Source organism: Lactuca saligna, chromosome 1 (assembly GCF_052625555.1).
Source record: "Lactuca saligna cultivar CGN05327 chromosome 1, ASM5262555v1, whole genome shotgun sequence".
In the NCBI taxonomy this organism is placed as follows: Eukaryota; Viridiplantae; Streptophyta; class Magnoliopsida; order Asterales; family Asteraceae; genus Lactuca; species Lactuca saligna.
In genome coordinates this window covers 56,172,419-56,192,489 of record NC_136417.1, presented here as the reverse complement: position 1 = coordinate 56,192,489, position 20,071 = coordinate 56,172,419, and the positions used below count along the sequence as shown (strand labels likewise).

The window sequence follows — 20,071 nt, the reverse complement described above, 5'->3', positions numbered from 1 at the left end:
GATTCATTCCCTAACTTAGTCTAAACATACTTCATTGTATTTAGAGGCCAAAATCATAGAAAACAAGGACCAAAAAGGAGTTTACGGCCTAAGAAGCCCCTTAGGCCGTAAACACCTAAAAACTTGCCAAAAACCTCTTTTTTCCTTCCTTTAAGCTTATGGACTAATTAAGACATATACCTAGGAGAGTTTTGACATTAAAACACAAGGATTTGAAGCTTAAAAAGGAGTTTACGGCCCAAGCTTATGCTTAGGCTGTAAACACCCAAATTTTTGTGTCAAACAAGTCCCAAAACTTATCTAATGCATGTAAGGAATTTAGCTAAGGCCCTTGGATGTGTGTTGTACCATTAATATTCCCATTTTGAAGCCAAAAGAAGAGTTTATGGCCAAGGATATTCTTGGGCCATAAACTCCCCAATTTTCATGTTAATATGTCCCAAAACTCCATCTAAGGCCTTCTAGAATTTATCTAAGGTGAATGAGAGTGTGTTGTACCATTTAAACAACCATTTTGAGGGATTAAATGGAGTTTACGGCCCAAGAAAAAGTCTTGGCCGTAAACTCCCCAAAATATCACAAAATGAGGGTTTAATCCCTCCATGTTAGTCCAAGACACATACCATTAAATTAAGGAAGTGAAATAAGGCCTTAAACATACATTTTGGAAGACCACATGAGTTTACGGCCAAGCCTAGGGGGCTTACAGCCGTAAACTCCCAAGGAGTAGCCTTTGGGCTGTAAACTCCAAGGGAGTGAGCTCATGGACCCTCCCGTAAATCTTACTTAACCTTAAACCACTCCCGGGAACCCCTTCTAGGCCCTAAAACCCCGAATTGATGCTAGAATGCCTCAATACTTAAACAGAAAGCATAAAATGATTAATTTCATGTAAAACACATATTTTCATATGACATTAGGGTCCTAAAAGGTGTACAAGTCATTATTTGGAACAAAACGCTCAACCGACACTTTTACCCGATTTACCCGATTCACCCGATTTACACGAATTCAGGTGAGTTCATACCCCTTTAATGAACCTTTCAATTGTTTTATATGTTTTAGGGGGGAGATACAAGTTGAATATACATGTTTATGAAAATATATACAAGGCAGTTAATCATGTCACAAAATTAATCACATGTGATTCACTATCTGTAGTTCAAATCACATGTGATTTATCACTATGTCTTATAAATAAATCATTTGTTTTCAAACCTATTTTGAATAGACAAACAAGTTTTAAATGTCTCTTTTGTACAATACTTTTATTTAATAAATCCCCTTCTAAATACGTAATCACACTAATATATTTCTATAAGTAAGACTTGAAGGACTTAGGACCGATGGCTCGCCTTATTTCCTGTTCTTGTTTGATTGTGGGCTTAGGGTAGTGGTTATCCGTCCGACTGTCGTTGATTTCTTAGTTATATATCTCGTATATTAGTACGGATTATGAGTACTTCTTATTTCATTAGATGCCTAAATCACTAACCTGACTAGAACCATATACACTAAGTTAACTATAATAGGTATAGTTAAGTTCTCTATCCCGTGTTTTTAACTACTACTCTATACTACTATGATTTTTTCTATTATGAAAATATACACTAATAAGAGAATACAATACAAGTTATACAAAAGACTACTCCACTATAACACAAGAGAAAGTACAAATCATAAGATAACTCATTTACCCACTACGAGATACTCTATTCGCTACACACTACGCCCAAAGTTTTCCGATAGGAAGACGACACTATATGTATAGATCTATACGGGGCAAACGATATTACATCCCGACTAATAATTTCAGTCCGAGCCGCACAGGTCCAGGGATGCCTTTACTCCACTATACTATACATGACCGGGAAGGTCATGGGGGTCCGCTATTACTCACTCTATTGGCAACATACAAGAAATACACTATAATCGTACTAAAACACTAAACAAAAGATAAAGTTAATATCCCGAAGTAAATAAGTATCTAATACTAAAGGAAGCTGCACCACTATTATTTACTTCAAGTATAACTTACCATACTGCTTTACTTATTGGTGAGTCACTATTATACTTCTACGATAAATGGTTTTCAAAGATGGAAATATCATAATTCTTAAAGGTTTTCACTTACTATACATTTCTGGAAAATATAGGATTTTCTAGGTTTTACCACTACTTATGACTATAAACTTCAGCTTTCATACTAATGATTCTAATGCTTTTTATATAAGAACTCACACTAAACTCTTATGAACTCACCAGCTTTATGCTGATATTCTTTTCAAAATAACTTGTATCTTCAGGTTAAAGATAGACAGGTACAACTGCAGCATTTTTGGAGAAGATGGAGCATGCAAGACCCATCTCTTATTTTTGTTTACTTTTGGTGTTTGTCTAACATTACAAAACACACTTGTAAATACACTTACTATGTAAATGAAATGGTTATATGTTTCTTGCTTTTACTATTATGCAATTGTGATGATACCGTACACTACGTCATCCACCCTGAAACGTATTCCGCCGTTATCGGTTTTGGGGTGTGACATCTTTACATGCTCTTACATTCTCTCTACATTCTCTAATGGATATTGTGTGATATTTTGTTTCATCATAGTCTTACTACTTTGGCATGTAATATTCAAATACAATACTCAATGTAAACAATGAATGTTGTTATATTACATGTGTGATGATGATGATGTTATGTTTCAATTATATTCACTGTAATGATATTTCAAGATGAAGTCACGCATAAGCCCCTGGACGTTTCCGCCGTCTGGTTCGGGGGTGTGACAGTTCAAGGTTTTGTTCTGCAGCCAGGGCTTTGCAGTATATTCAACATGCGTATGTGGGCTACTTGGCTTATATGGTGGATACGCATGTTGGGGTCAGGTCTCGGTTTCTGATGTCCCGGTTGTCAAGGAGTTTGCAGATGTATTTCCGAAGGAGTTACCTGGTGTGCCTCCTGAGAGTAAGTCGAGTTTAGGATCGACCTTGAGCCGGGTGCGGCTCCGGTCGGCAAGGCATCGTACCGCTTGGCACCGCCTGAGATGCGGGAGCTTTCATCTCAGTTACAGGAGCTGTTAGGCAAGCAATTCGTCAGGACAAATAGTTCTCTGTGGGGGAGTGTAGATTTTATTCGCCAAAAGAATGATGGTTCACACCGAATGTGCATTGATTACCGGGAGTTGAATAAGTTAATGGTGGAGAACCATTAACCCCATCCGTGGATTGATGACCTCTTTGATCAGTTACAAGGTGCATCTTGGTTCTCCAAGATAGATCTGAGGTATGGGTGGCATCAGGTCAGTGTGATAGAGGCAACGTGGAGAAGACCATGTTCCAGACTCGCTATAGACATTATGAGTTTGTGGGGATGTCGTTTCGGCTAACCAATGCGCCTGCCGTATTTATGATTTGATGAATCAAGCATGTAGGCCGATGCTCGATTGTTCAGTCATCGTATTTATTGGTGATATCTTGGTATATTTCAATACCAGAGAGCAACATGAGGAGCATCTTTGCGAGCTTCTGGGGGTTTTGAGGCATGAACAGATTTATGATAAGTTCTCAAAGTGCGAGTTTTGGTTACGATAGGTTCAGTTCCTTGGACACCTCGTTAACCAGGACGGGGATATTGGTCGATCCAGCTAAGATCGAGGCTGTGATGCAGTGGGAGGTTTCAAAATCTTCGTCGGATATTAGGAGTTTCTTGGGATTGGCGGGGTACTGCCAGAGATTCATTCAAGATTCCTCCAAGATTGTAGTACCCCTCACTCGTCTGACGAGGATGGGGGTGGATTTATAGTGGGGCCCTGAGCAGCAGTCAGCATTCGAGACCCTTTGGAAGAGATTATGTGAGGGCCCAAGTTTTAATCTCCTAGAGGGAATTGAGGATTTAGTGGTTTTGTATGATGCTTCCATCACTTGTTTGGGGGTGGTCATCATGCAAAGATTATGAGTGATAGCACATGCTTCGCGGCAGCTGAAGCCGCACGAGACGATATATCCCACACATGAGTTTGAGTTGCAGGATGTGGTTTTTTTCTTCAAGATTTGGAGGCATTATCTTTATGGGGTATGTTGTACCATCTACACAGATCACAAGAGTTTGAGGCACATTATGGATCAGCCGAACCTAAATATGAGGCATCGCAGGTGGTTGGATGTAGTCAACGATTATGACTGTGAGATCCTTTACCATCCTGGTAAAACAAATGTGGTGGCAGATGCTTTAAGCCACAAGTCGTATGGGTCTTCAGATGGGGTATCGTGTATGAGGATATCAATGGATTCCCCACTTCTGGGATTGATTAGAGAGGCCCGGGTCGAGGGTGTTCAGGAAGAGAACAGGAAGATAGAGAGGATCTAGAGTGAGATCACCAGATTTGTTCCGGATAGTCGTAGATTGTTGACCCATTGTGGTTGGGTATGGGTTCCTATTTTTGGTGGGGTCAGACAAATTGTGTTAGAGGAGGCTCATAAGTATTGCTTTTCTATCCACCCGGGGCCACCAAGATGTATCGGGATCTAACATTGAGCTATTGGGGGTCGTGTATGAACAGAGAGATCGCCTGGTATATGGAGAGGTGCTTGACCTACAGGATGGTCAAGGCTGAACATCATAGACTACATGGCAAGCTGCAGCCTCTAGAGGTTCCCATGTGGAAATAAGAGTTGATTTCGATGGACTTTATCACCAAGTTGTCGAGGACGGAAAAGGGTTTTAATGCTATTTGGGTCATCGTGGATCGACTGAACAAGAATGCCCATTTCCTAGCGATCCGGGAGAGTTTTCCAGCGATGTGTATATTTTCAAGATCATTGCTGGCCATGGGGTTCTAGTCTCCATTCTTTCAGACTGTGATGTTTGGTTTAACTCTCATTTTTGGTAGAAGTTCCATGAGAAATGGGGCACGAGGTTGCACTTCAGCACATCATATCATCTGCAATCCAACGACCAGAGTGAGCGGACAACACAGACCCTTGAGGACACGTTACGGGCCTGTGTTATTGATTTTGGTGGGAGTTAGGACTCCTACGTACCTTTTTGCAGAGTTTTCTTACAACAATAGTTTTCAATATAGCATTGGAGCTCTGCCTTTTGAGCTCTTGTATGGACGGAGGTGTCGTACCCCGGTCTGTTGGGGCGAGGTTGGTCACAAGGTTATGGGGCGGACCGAGGTGGTCCTTCAGACTACGAAGATGATTTAGCAGATCAAGCAGAGATTGCAGACTACTTAAAGTCGATAGAAGATCTATGCCGACTAGCGCCGATCTGAGTTGGATTTTTAAGTCAATGATATGGTGTAAACGAAGGTGTCACCTTAGAAGGGTGTGATTCGTTTCAGGAAGAGGGGGAAATTGGTTCCCCAATATATTGGGCCATTTCTATTATTTCTAGGGTTGGCAAGGTGACATACATATTGGATCTTCTTGAGGAGCTCAGTCAGATTCAAAGCACTTTCCATGTTCTGCAATTGCGAAAGTGTGTACTAGATTAGGATGCAGTGGTGTCCTTGGATGATATTCAGGTTGATGAGGGCTTGACTTATTTTGAGAGGCTTGTAGCTATTCTAGAGATGAAGGTAAAGGTTTTGTGTAGCAAGTAAGTGCCCTTGGTAAAGGAATGATGGTAGCATTGGAGGGGCTCTAAGTGGACCTAGGAGTCGGAGGCTGAGATCCGGGAGCATTATCTATGGTTGTTCGTTGCAGCAGACTTCGAGGACGAAGTCTAGTTTAAGTGGGGGAGATTTGTAACATCCCGAGAATTCAGGTATTTCTAAATCCATCCCTTGGTTTTAATGTATGCTATTCTTGGCCCTTGGATTGGATGAAAGTAGTCATGGGAAGCCCTATTGGTAAATTTGTAAACTTGGGGCCAGGAGGAGTACGCTAAGCGTACATATGGGTAGACTAAGCATACTAGTTCACACCCTAGTATGTTGGGCGTACTCTTGTCTGATGGAAACCCTAAGTTTTAGGGTTTGTGGGGTATTTAAGCCTCCTTATGGATCATTTATCCCCACCTTTTCAGCCTCCAAAGTCTTATAACCGTTTTTGCAAAACCCTAGCCTCTTAGAGTGGGATTGAGAGTCCTAAAGTGTTTTCTTAGGGTTTTATAGGAAGGAGAAGTGCATCAAGAATCTCGGAAGCTTGAGGCAAGGAGTGGATTTGGACATTTGTTTCTATTCTCCACCATCTAAAAACATAAAGCTCATACCTTTATGGTTTATTTGTTAGATCTCATGTTTGGGCCTTTTTATGTTTATTCTTGATCCCAAATGCTCCATCTGTAGCATGGCATGCCATGCATGTTTTGAGTCGTCCTTTCAAACCTTTAGAGGGGTCATTAGTCATAAAAATGAGGTCCTAATGGCTAGAAGTGTCCCATGCATTTGGTTTAAGGGTCTTAATCGATTAATACCTTGTATTAAGAACGTTTGGATGCGTATAGTCATAAAGTTGGAGACTTTATGGCTCTAGGATGCATTTGGAGCATGGATCTGTAGTTTGGGATTAAGTGCTTAAGCCATTAAGCACAAAATGAGTCTTTTGCATCTGCAAGGGTACGCTCCACATAAGGGGGAGTACGCCCTGCGTACTTAGTCAGCCACCCCGTTGTGGGTCACTGCGAGGCTCGATGTATGCCCCACGTACCGAAGGAGTACGCCTCGCATACGCCTTCTGTTTGACTTTAGATTTTGGGCTTCAAGTTTTGGGCCACCTTTTGGGCTTAGACGCTTGGGCCCTTATTGGACTATCTAGGTAAGAGTGTTTTGGATCAAGTGAAGGGTTGGACCTTAGGGTAAGGCCCAAAAAGGGAGTTTGGCCCCAATTTGGAAAATTGGGCTAGTTAAGGGTCATAAATAACCTTGGGCTTTTGGATCAAGAATTGGGCATGAGTCTTGGTCCAATTAGGGAAAAGGGTAAAGTGGCCATTTACCCTAGGAATGGGTTATTAGTCAAGAATGGTAATCTAATTATTAATCGGATGTGTATTGGTTGTGATAGTTAGAGGATTTAGTGCACCATCAACTGGAGGTTTCTAGTGCAATTCGTCAGAGTGAGGTGAGTTGTCCTCATTGTACTCTCGGGTCGAAGGTACTAATGTTGGCCCTTTTGGATTGTTATCCTGGTTTACGGTATGCTTGCTATGCTATAGTGATCTGCTAGACATTTATGACACCTTTATATGCTAGCTATGTTTGATTATGTTATATGTGGATATGTGATTGTTAGTTGGGTTGAGGCAGTCATGCTGTGTGCAGAAGGCCAACAGACCCAAGACGGCTTGGATAGACTGAAGGCCTGTGAGGCGGACCAGGCCGAAGGCCCGAAGAACGGTCCAGACAGGCTGAAGGCCAATTGCGGCGGTCCAGATATGTTGAAGCTTCTGTATGCATGCTATTGTTGTAATATCTATGATTATGTGTTCTGGTGGTATTTTGGTGAAACTTACTAAGCGTTGGGCTTACAACTTTGGATTATGTTTCAGGTACCTCAGATAATCGTAGGAAGGAAAAAGCTTGATCGTACACCTTCTCATGTTATGTTTTGTGACTTTAGGAAAAACTCTGATGTCAAACGTGTTTTAAAAACTACAATGTAAACAAGTATGATTTTGGTTAGTTTGAAAAATTTTAAGTTTTTATGAAATTTATGGATGTTATAGGCTTGCTTGCTGGATCTTCACACAATGGATACATTCTTCTTATTCCTCTTCTTCTTCTTACAAAACATTAAAACTTAACAATGGTGGCTATGGGTGCTTGTAGGTCGAAAGGGATGTAATGAAGGCTAAGGGTGTGCAAACCCTAGCCATTACATCCCTTAAATAAGGCTTAAAGCCCAAAAATTAGGGTTTTACAACCTGGTCGTTGCCACGTCGTGGCTCAATCATGCCACATCGTGGGGACCAAAATGAATGTACGTTTCATCTGGTGTTAACCACGTCGTGGTGCAACCTTTGCCACATCCTGGTCACCAAAAACCATATTATTCAAGACTTAAATTGCCAAAACTCAAAAGTGATATTTATTTGAAACTTGGTGCTACATGTATTATCATGTTTGTTTTTGTGGAGACGTCTGTAGTTTCTCTCCTTCCTCTTTCCCTGGTAGCCTACAAGTCCTTGTACATGGTAAAATTTATGTTGTTTTAGGTTCTATGTGTCAGACTAGTGAGTCAGCATCACTATTCTCTATGTAGCTCTTGTCTCGTGGTTGTTTTTTTCTCACTCAAATGTCTAAACAAAACACTTCGTTGTAAACCATGTGCGAAAGCTCATATGACTATATTATCATCTCCACAATGCCATTAGAGACCGGTGGACTTGAATAAGGTTAGGTATTCAGGGATATTTTTTTTCCTTTGACAACATCCTAGTATTATGTGATTGACCTAGTGAAGCTTGCATTCCCTTATGAAATGGCTTGCGAGTTCTCCCATCCATTTTTTTTCCAATTGTGGATGTAATCGGTTGCTAGGATTTAAGTAACCTCGTCCATGGCCTTCTAATGTTGTCTAGAAATGTATACAACAAAATGTGTAGTCTAACTTTAAAGATTGCATGTGTACATGGTAAGTTTCTACATCGTCATCCATATATTTTGTGTGATCATAGTTTTTAATTAAAGTGTAGCATATGATTGCCTTATGGTAGGGTATAAGTTAGCATTTTTTCTAGAAACGGTGATGGGTCTTGTATGTGTTGATTTTGTTGTGGTGCCCTTGACTATATTGATTTTCTCTACTAAATATATGGCTTAAATGCTTTGATAACCAATATAGGTGTATGTGATGGTTTTTCTCTTATGAAATATGGGGTTAACATGTCACTTTAGTGTTATGTTGGCATTTTGTGCAATCTATGTACAATTAACTTTTTGGAATTGCTTAGTCGTGGGTGTGGGTTAACTTGTTAATGTTGTTTCCAAGTTTGTAAATATGGAACCAAAGGTGCTACATATGGGTGTTAATCCTAGGAGGTATGTTGTTGGTGTAACCTAGAATATCCCCATTATGTGGATGAGACTTGGATTCGCTTCACCCTTTTGTTTGTTACCCATTTTCCGTGCTTATACTAGTTATTGTAACGGATGGTGCCGACGATGCAAACAAGTAATGGAGGGAGAGGGATAAGGGTTGGGGATGATAAGCAGATCAGGTAAAGGTGCTAAATTTAAGGCTCACTGATCATAAAGAAAGACTATGGTCACATCTATGGTGGTATACTAATCGCCATGTCCATGACAGTCAAATTCGGGTCTAGAATGTAGTGTTTAGGATAATTCGGCTAGTTTAAGAAAAATTGATTTTTTTCAAATGGCTTAAAGATATGATTAGTTTGTAAATATAGATATCGACTAGTAAGGGGTGAATATCATATAATTTATAACAAAATAATAATAAAATATAGTTAAAGTAAAAAAAAAAATTAAAGTAATAGAGAAGGTATTTTTGTGATCGGTAGTGATGGGTATATTTGGTATAAAAATATTAAGAAACAAAATAAAGATGATTTAATTGATTGATATTAGAAATATGCAGAAAAATTGGGGAACATCAAATAATATTTATCATAGTTCATGCACAATTAAGAAGATTCTAGCTAATTATATTGCTCATAATGAAAGGTACCTTTATAATTTCTCTTATATAAATACAACATGTAAAACAGAACTATATTATTATTATTATTATTATTATTATTATTATTATTATTATTATTACTGTTATTATTACTGTTAGTGTTATTATTATTATTATTATTATTATTATTATTATTATTATTATTATTATTATAAAGTTTCTTTGTTTTTGAAGTAAAAGAATTGCCACATAAAAATTACAGATCTTCACTTAATTGGTTATGAATTAAAAAGAACGAAAGTTTTGTTTTGTATTTTTGACATCTTTAAGTCAAATAAACCATTTGGTTTTTCTAGTTTTTTCACGAGGGGGCTTTTAGTTTTTGTAATTGAAGTTTAGTCATTTATGAAATGCGCATCTTGGCAAAGACTTGATCCACCCATGAAAATGATGACAACATCAAAACATTTAACAAAAAATCACAGCTTTGATCATTTCATCGAGGTCTTCTTGGCCCCAAGATACGTAGCTAGTGCAATTTTTCGTTTCTCCTAGTATGTTCTTTTGAGTCCGTTTTCTAGTGTGTTCTTTTGAGTCCTTTTATATATTACTTTTGGATAATATACGTTTTTGAGATTAAAAAGAGAGATTTTTTTTTCTCCTTTTAGTATTTCCCTTGAGTTTCTTTTGATCCGTTAAGAGCCGTCACTATTCCAGCATTAAAACGAATAAGTTGTCCTAAGTCCTAATTAACCCAACATCAAATATTTAGGTTGGTGACCAAATTTAATGATATGGTATGGTATTCATTAAAAAACAAATAATGTTATAGCTTCATTAGCACAAATAGATACTTCAGTTTTCAGTGTATCAATATCTTTCCATAATAAAAAAACATGCAACTCATATTTGCATAAATCACATAAAACACATATATTAGTCTATAAATCCAATAAAACACGATTAAAAATATATTATTATTTTTCTTATAATATTATTTATAAAATTAATGCAACATAATTATATTAGATATAGATCCCTCAAATTTCATCTAAAAACATAAAAATTTTAGACATAAAATTTAACGTCTAAAAATTTCGTGTGATTCACATGAGTGCACGGGTAGCCTCTGTGATCAGTGTTGTAAAACTCGTCCAACTGTCCGATTACTCCTCAGATTACTCACTACTCGGTCTCTTACCAAGGTGAGTTGCAGAATCTCGGGTACTCCCCGATCGGCTCCTTACTAAACTAAGTAATGTTGTAAAACCCGGTCAAGTCGGTGATTAATATGTATAATATATTTAATGATTTATTATTTAACACACACATATGATTATTACAAAATATATATATATATATATATATATATATATATATATATATATATATATATATATATATATATAATTTTCAACAATTATTCACGAATTGAGACCATTATGAGTTTTTCTATTTTTGTGAATTCATATGTATTTAATTTTGTTATATATTTCAATCAACTTTTGATTTTCACTTATGATTTCGATATATATAATTTTCCTAAAAATATTTCTACATGAATTACCGAATCCGAGTACTCCCGAGTACTCACTACTCGGTAGTCGGTCGAACAGGTACTGAGTAACAAGTTTTACAACCTTGTCTGTGATCTGTCATATTTCGTCTAAAAACATAAGATTTTTTTTTATATTGTCACTACAAGAATAATGGGCATTAGCGGCGACACATAACTTTCGCGTTATGTGTCGCCGCTAAAGGTGGTTGTCGCTGCTAAAAGCATCGCCGCTAATGCTTATCGACCCCGATCCGCATCGAAATATGAGGTGAAACCTTAGCCGTTGATTTTGTCCCTAATCCAAGGACTGAAAATCGATAACGTACAAACCAATAGCGGCGACGGTGTCGCCACTAATACTCGAAAATTTTGACCGCCAAAGTTTCCTCCTAAAGTTGTCACTGATAATACTCAAAAATTTTGACCATCAAAATTTTCACTCAAAGGTGTCGCCGCTAATACTCTATACCAGCTCCTCCTCCCTCTTCTATGAACTAATTTCTCTTTGTATTTAGAATGTGTATTTTATATATGTTTGTGAATTTATATGTATATTATGTATGTATTTGTGTGTGTGTGTATATATATATATATATATATATATATATATATATATATATATATATATATATATGTGTGTGTGTGTGTGTGTGTATATATATATATATATATATGTGTGTGTGTGTGTGTGTGTTTATGTGTATTATGTATGTATTTGTGTATGTATCGATGTGTTTTTGGTTATATGTTTTATAAAATTTTTATTTTTTTATAACAAATTTCATAATTTTATAACGTTTCTTTTGTATATGGAAGAATGTTTGAAAAATAAATTAAAAAAATGAGAAAACTACAATTAGCGGCGACATTTTTAGTAGCGACGGAAAGTATTAGTGCCGATGAGGTATTAGCGGCGATAGCTACCTTTAGCGACGACAAATGGGGTATTAGGAACCCTTTAACGGCGACGGGTCGCCGCTAAAGATATTAGCGGCGACAATTGGGACCTTTAGCGGCGACACCTGTCGCCACTAATGATCATTATTCTTGTAGTGTGTTTCTACCCTATATACATATTACAAAATAAAATCAAGCTTGATTACAATCACATTTAATCCTTTAGAGAAATGGTGTACAAGTTTTCGTAATATATAGTAGGCTCAAGTTCAATTCTTGCTTCTATTTTTTACTTTATTTTATTAACATCGCATATAATGTTTTGGTGTAAAATATATGTAAATTAGGTGTTAATAATTAATTATGTCTATGTCTCAGCAGTAAACACATGTACATGTGGAAAATGCATGACTTCGATCCATGCGTTGTCCTTATTTTTCTCATTTTTTTATGATGCTGCCACATCAGAATTACCTAGCCATGTGACATATCCTAATAGTGGCTACCAGATAAAATCAAAATTTTAGAATAAAATGTGACAATTAGTGTTAATTGAGTATTTTAAGCGGGACTTTTTTGTACTCTCTTTTTACTTTGATCATAGCTCCACTAAATGATATACCTAGAATACACTACTATACAAGTAATTTAGTAATGCGAACCATTCTTTATATTTGAGACGGTTGATGGTAAAAACCGTCTCATTAAATGTATAGAGCATTAAATAATACACAAACCGTTTTAAAAAAGCATCAGATAAATTTCTAGAAACTTTTGTTAAAACGGTTAACAATGAATAGCCTCAAAAAAAGATTTTTTAGTGCTACTTCATTTAAAAACATCATTAAATAAAGATTTTTTGATGCTCTTTTTATAAAAGAGCATCATTAAATCTTTATCTTTTGATGCTATATTTTGAAAAACGCATCAAATGAAAACGGTATGATTTTTTAATGCTACTTCATGTAAAAGCATCATTAAATAAGGATTTTTTTATGCTTTTTTTAATATAATAGCATCATTAAATCTTTATCTCTTTCCCTCTAAAATTTTCATTTTAGCTTTCTAAAAACCCTCCATAGCCACCACCAAATTCCACACAAATCGCATCAGTAAAACCTAAAACCGCCTCAAATCATCTCTTTCCCTCTAAATTTTCGTTTTAGCTTTCTAATACTTTCAGCGGATTTCCCCCCAATGGCGGTCGAAAACTTCTAATCTACCCCCAAACCTAAGTTCCTCTCGCCTTCAAAAAAAATTCTAATCTCCCTCCGACCTAGGTTTCCCTCCCACTGGAAAATTTTGTGATTGAAATCCAACCGACCCCTCATAAATCTATGGCTTCATCAACCATTCATATTCCTAAACGTTACTGGTTATCTCCATTTCACATCTGATGAAACCACTAAATCCTATGCTTCTTCTTCATAAATGAGAATTTACTCCTAAGAATTCATTGTCATCTCTTTTACTTCGACTAAACTTCTCCCTAGTGCAAAACCCTAAATATCTCCATCCTTGTAGCAGTAGATTTCAGGGTGCCCAGATTCAGTCTCAAAATGAACGCAATCAAGTATGTCCTACACCTTCTGCATCAACTTCTTCCAACTATAGTATTTTTTTCCCTAAAAAAGGCTATGGAAGTTACGTAATATTGATCACATTAACTATTTAATTAAAGAGCATTATTCAATTTGGTGATTTTTTTTTCGATTTCAACAAGTATAGTTGAAATAATCATGTTTTGTGTTGTTTTTCTTTTATTTAAATCGGAATTTCTATGACTTTTCAAGGAGGATCGACGGATATAAGAAAAGTGATTCAGCATGAAGATTATATTAGAGGATGCGGAGCATATTTACATTTAGGAAGCACAAGTAAAGAAGGAAATGATGATGGGAAGAGAGATGCTGGCAATGAAGAGAGAAGGTGTTCGATCAGGAAAATTAGTGCATATCTGAGCGTGGTTTACTGGAACATCTTGCAAGAAAGAAACATCAAGCGAAAGTGGCATATTTGACAACCGAAAACTCTATCAAATCCATGGAGTCTACTGAGAAATCATCTGAATGTGTTCCAAATGATTCAAAAAAAGATAAGAAACCACCACCACCATCATTACTAGTTATTGCAGGTTCAAGTGAGGTTTTAAAGAAGAAAATGGAGTGGATATGTCTTATTTGTAACGTGAGTTCATCAAGTGAGATTCATTTACAGAAGCATCTTGAGGGAAGAATACAAAGCCAAAGTAGCAATCATAAGAAAAAGAAATAACAAGTGAGATTGGCGTCTTTCTTATTTATATAAAGCGGTTCTACATTTTCTAATGTTGTTGACTAATAGCATCAACAAATGATTGATGATATTTTATGTTGTCATTCGTATTGTGTTTTAAAAGGCAGTTTATTTTCTAAGATTGTTCAATAACAGCATCAAAAAATAAGTTTATTTTATGAAACTATATTTTATAAGGCGGTTTTGGACAACATCAAAAAAATAAGATAAGTCTATTTTATGAAGCTATTTTTATGAGACGGTTTTGAACATTTTCTAAGACGGTTGTAGAACCACCTCAGAAAACAACACTATTTTATGATGCTATATTTTTTGAAGCGGTTGAACAACCGCATCAAGAAATAAAAATAAAAAAAATAAAAAAAATAATAAAAAAATAATAAAAAAAAAAACCGCTTTATTAAACCTCTTTTGTACTAGTCTATATTTTTTTGCTAAAAATGATGTAATAAGTTAGAGATATAATTTAAAGTTTAGAATATATCTTTTACACCACTTTAGTCAAATTGATTAGAGGTTTTTTTTTTATCAGAACTACATAATATTATTAAAACACTCAACTTCCTAACAAGATGCTAGAGAGGTCACACAAAACAGGAAAATAATTGAGAAAAATCAACTAAATCAAGACAACATAGTAAGGCAAGTTCAAGGCACATCATGAACCCAATATGTACGTCCAACCTATATTTGTGTGCCTTTACTTCTATTTGACACCAATAAAATCAAAGATACCCTTATAGGTTCAATAATTTTTCAAAAAGAAAACGTATTATTGTAACAATGTATTGATATAAAAGAAAATTACTTTACTAATACAATCAAAACAAATATTATACAAAATTCGAGAAATTTACGGATAAGCAAAGGCTCCAACAAGTACGGCTTAATATATATATGTACGTCTGCGTATACCACCACGGTGTGATTCATGCTGAAATGTCCACTTTTTATATAGTTATTTTGTCTTTTTCTTTACTTAACCCTTGCTTTCTTTATTCATTTCTCCAAGATCCCTTTAAACGTGGTTGTTTGGTGTCGTATTCGGCGGGGTTTGGGCAAGCGCAACCACCGATCTCTTCCCACGCTCCGCCCGGCTGTTCTCGGCGAACTTCATGCTTCCGATGTGCAAACCCTTTTCTCTCTCCTCCTCACTGTACTCCAAGCTATAGTAATACTCTTCATTGTACTTCTCGTTCTTTGACGCCGGAAAAAACATGCTCCCCCATTGTGGGAAATGGATAAAAGCCACAGGAATCGATAAAACCACTGTCATCACTCCCATCCATGTTAACCCCCATGCTGTGGAAAATCTTACACCGGAGAAAAATATTAGCTGTGTCAAACCACCACCAACGTTGCCACCAGCTCCGGTTAAACCAGATAGAATGCCGAGAGATCGTCGGGAAACAAAGGGAATGATGCCGTAAGTTGCTCCACAAGCTGCTTGTGATCCCATGGCCATAAGCATCATCGACAAGATGGCGATGGGTAGAGAGTTGGATAGACCTAACCATATACAGAAAATGCCTCCTAGGGTTTGTGTTATCCATAATGTCCATAATCTACCTCTCATCCCGAATTTTCGAGCCGATAGGTCAGAAGCATATCCACCAAACGGACGTGTAAAGAAGTTAGCAATCCCGAAACTGGCTGCGACAACTCCGGCTGTGTGAAGCTTTAAACTAAACCTATTCAACATTAGAACAATGTAGTCGTTTGTTAGCTAGTGATCATAAAGATTTTACTATGAATTTGTCATGAGAAAAGTAACTGAATATCATGATTAGTTAACTACCTATCATAGAAGTATTCAGAGATGACATTATTCAAGCACAACTGTATGCCCATAGAATATCCGTAGATCAAGAAAAAGATCCACGTCCTATAATTCGAGATTGCATTTCGGAATACCTGCAGTAATTATAGAAAATATAAGTCATTGTGTGAATCAGAAGAAATACGTGTCGTTAATATTGTTTGAAGGTATTCTGTAAAGTTTGACACGTATATTGCTTTAATAATTAGTTTTCTTGAATTATAGCGTATATTGATAATATTAAGATCAGTTGATATGATATTAAGATTGTTAAGTGTTAACAGATTATTTAGTCATGTCACCTTGGAGAATTTATCTTTTGCAACCCGACCCTCCTTATAAATTTGAGCAAAGTTACCATCAGGCAAGTCTTGGCCATAAGCCAATACAAGAGCTCCAGCAATCAAATGAAACCATCCAGGAATAAAGAAAGCGATCCTCCACGCCGTAAACGGCGTAGTTCCGAGCATCCCGGTGATCACATGGAAGAGCACCGGCATGAGGAGCTGAGTAAGCCCACCTCCGACATCACCCCACCCGGCAGAAACACCGTTCACCACCCCAATAATCTTCCCATTGAACATCACACTCGTCCAATACTGGCAAGAAACGAATGTCGCCAGTGAGAACCCAATCATGAACCTCACCGCTACGTAACCACCAGCATCTGAGACAAAGCAGACGCTGAAAACCACCGGAGCAGCAAGAATGTTGATCACCGAACAACCGTACCTGGGACCCACAAGGTCGCAGATCACTCCCATGGCGAGGCGTGAGAGGATGCTGCCGGAGACGGAGGCGATTCCAGCATTTGAAATGTCGGAGCGGGTGAGGTTGAGGTTGTCACGGATGATGGGAACAAGTGGGGCGGCGGCGAAGGTGGAGATAACGCAAGTGCAGAAGGAAAGCCATGAGAGATGGAAGGCTCGCATGTGGGGTTGTGCTACAGAGAAGATCTTCATCTTTGTGGCTTTGTTTTCTGAATCTACAGGCAAGGCGAAGGTCCGTTGAGTGGTGGTGGTGTTTTCATTGTCGATGGATATGACTTCTTGATGCTCCGGGATAGTTGCAGGGGAAGCCATTGTTGGTTTTCGAATTCCAAAAATATGGGGAATTCGAAACGTAAAGAAAAGGGATCTGTATATACGATAAGCTAAGAAACTGTAAGCTGTAGGTGTGCTTATTGGGAGGAGGTGTGAGAGAGTATTTATAGACATTCAGGAAGATTTGGAAAGTTGACTTTTAGAAAATAGACATAAGTTTTGTGAATTAAAAACGTTATTTTATATATTTAGTTATATAGTTAAATAAAAAAATGATCAATAGTTGTGTTGCTCTAATTAATTAGCTTTGTTTTTACTAATTTGTATAATTGGACGATAATAGTTGAGATCATTAATATTTCTTTAAACATTAACAAGACATCACAATATTTAGTAAAGGCTCAACAATATATTCTACATCTCGAACATCGAGTACTTGTATTCATAGGGTCAAATGCATTGATCTGATATGAGTTTAATGGATTAACATATATATATATATATATATATATATATATATATATATATATATATATATATATATATATATATATATATTCTACTCATTATATAAGTTTATCATTAAATTATATACTCTATTAAACTGATATAAAATCAATGAACTGACATATGTAAATTCTACTGATTATATGTGTGTGTGAGGAGAGAGAGTGCATAGTTTAACGGGGATTGAACTCTCCATTCTATTGAATGTCATGTCATTCACCCACAATGAGGATTTGAGTTTAATGGAATTCAACTCACCATTCAAGTCTCTATTCAACTCCCATTGGAGATGGCCTAATAACTACAAATTACAATAACGACATCGATAATCCATTAAACATCTATCTAACACCACCCCACAACTCATTAAATACATATTCAAGCATAATAACCACTTTATTACTTCTATTGAACCATTTAACTCATTCATTCAACTCTACTCTATGTCATCACACTGACACTCCATTCAACTCTTATTTGATCCTAGCCATCACCTCATTCAACTCTTATATTACTTGCATTGTGGATGCTCTAAGTAGTGTACATGAGTGTTATTTCAACCACCAAACTCTAATACACATATAAATAAGAGTCTTCCATAGTTATATCATCAATAAACTCTACCAACCTTCATGAAAGTGTCCTAGAATCCTAGCTACCTCAACATGTATGTCAACAATGGGTAATTAAGGTTGAAAACATAGTAACATCATACCCAACATATAACTAACAAGGTTGAACTAATATGATACCTAATATACACATGACTCAGCAAGGATAGTCCATTGATTTTAGGAGTAGATCATTGAATATAATATTATTATATAAAAGCAAAAAATTATTAATATTATAATAAATCGATAATTATTACAAAAACAATAAGGATCTACACAATGCATTAAATTCATAGAGTTCAACGTATTTCCACATCATTTTTCTATATTTCATAAAACTCTATCACTTTTTTCCTACAGTGCATTGAACTTTATAAATTAAATAGAAAATTACAAATGCTAACTTACTGTCTAGTACCCAGCTCCGCATGAAATTTTTGCCAAAATCAGGAAGTAAACTAAAGATCGCATTCAGATACAATAGCGAGCGGTACACCGTGACGAGTAACTATCTCACGTAAATACACGTCGACCAACTTCTCAGCCGAAGAACTCTCCCGAATAGCGAGAAAATGGGCACACTTTGTTAACTGATCCATGATAACCCAAATCGCATCAAATCACTTGGTTGCCCTTGGCTACTTGGTGATGATATCCATAATGATTTGTTCCCATTTCCACATAGGAACCTCCAAGGGCTACAACTTGTCATGCAGCCTCTAGTGCTCTACCATGACCATCGTACATGTCCTGAATCTCTCGACATACAATGCAATCTCCATATTCATGCATGGTCACAAGTAACTAAGTCTCAAGTCCCGATACATCTTTATGGTTGTAGGGTGAATTGAGAACCTGGACTTATGAGTCTCCTCCAATACTATTTGCCAAACCCCTCCAGAAATAGGGACTCATACATTGGTTCAAAAGTTCACGACTATCGATAGAAAACCTGTCAATCTCACCCCGGATCATCTCTTGCTTCTAATTTTCCTTCTTGAGTCCCTTATCCCGAGCCTCCATGATCAAATCCTAAAGTATGGAGTCGATGATCATCCTCAAACAATGTTCTCGAGAAGGATTACTAGCCGCCTTGCGGATTAAGACGTCAACAACCATATTGGCCTTCCCCGGATGATAGAGAATCTCGCAATCATAGTCATTGACTACGTCAAGCCATCTGCACTGCTTCATATTCAATTTGGCCGATCCATAAGATATCTCAAAATTTCGTGATCCATGTAGATGGTACATCGAATCCCATGGAGATAATGTCGCCAAATCTTGAGGGAAAATGTAAAGCCCGTATATTCGGGCTAGTTAATTTAGAGACGATAGGCGTCAAAAATGAATTCGTGATGAAAGACTATTTAGAATGAATAATCTCAACTAAGTTATAGTACATGTTACAAGGTTTCCGTGCATATAAAGAACGCTGAAATCCGAGTTATAACGAAGAAGTTATGACCTGTCGATGTTTCGCGATACAACCGTCACGACGCAGAATGACGTAAAAAGTGAATCTACGTCAGAGTGATATTTAGCCTTAGCAATCTAAATGAAAGTTGTAGAGTTCGTTAAACCATGAGCGTGCATAAAATGAACGTCTAAATCTGACTTCGTATGAGGAAGTTATGATTTTTCTAAGTTTCAACTAAGCGGTATGTAGCTCGAATACTCGATTTGAGATTGAACGGTTTTTAGCCGAAACAATCTAAACGAGAATCGAAGATCTCGT

General features: G+C 36.9%; 1 protein-coding gene across 1 annotated transcript; it reads right to left on the bottom strand.

The window, feature by feature from the left end:
- Positions 1-15,212: 15,212 nt before the first annotated feature.
- On the bottom strand, positions 15,213-17,336 carry LOC144998375 (high affinity nitrate transporter 2.6-like). The gene is made up of 3 exons (XM_078958156.1): positions 16,472-17,336; positions 16,149-16,264; positions 15,213-16,041 (listed from the first exon to the last, which is right to left on the bottom strand). The coding sequence occupies exons 1-3, from the start codon at positions 17,249-17,251 to the stop codon at positions 15,369-15,371; spliced, it is 1,569 nt and encodes a 522-aa protein (XP_078814282.1). The 5' UTR covers positions 17,252-17,336; the 3' UTR covers positions 15,213-15,368.
- Between the last annotated feature and the right edge of the window lie 2,735 nt (positions 17,337-20,071).

Excerpts from the sequence above, each read along its gene's own strand:
- LOC144998375 (XM_078958156.1), bottom strand. The coding sequence starts at position 17,251 with ATGGCTTCCCCTGCAACTATCCCGGAGCATCAAGAAGTCATATCCATC. Across the intron at positions 16,265-16,471 it reads CAAAAGATAAATTCTCCAAG|GTATTCCGAAATGCAATCTC; the intron begins GTGACATGACTA and ends TAATTACTGCAG. Across the intron at positions 16,042-16,148 it reads TCTGAATACTTCTATGATAG|GTTTAGTTTAAAGCTTCACA; the intron begins GTAGTTAACTAA and ends AATGTTGAATAG.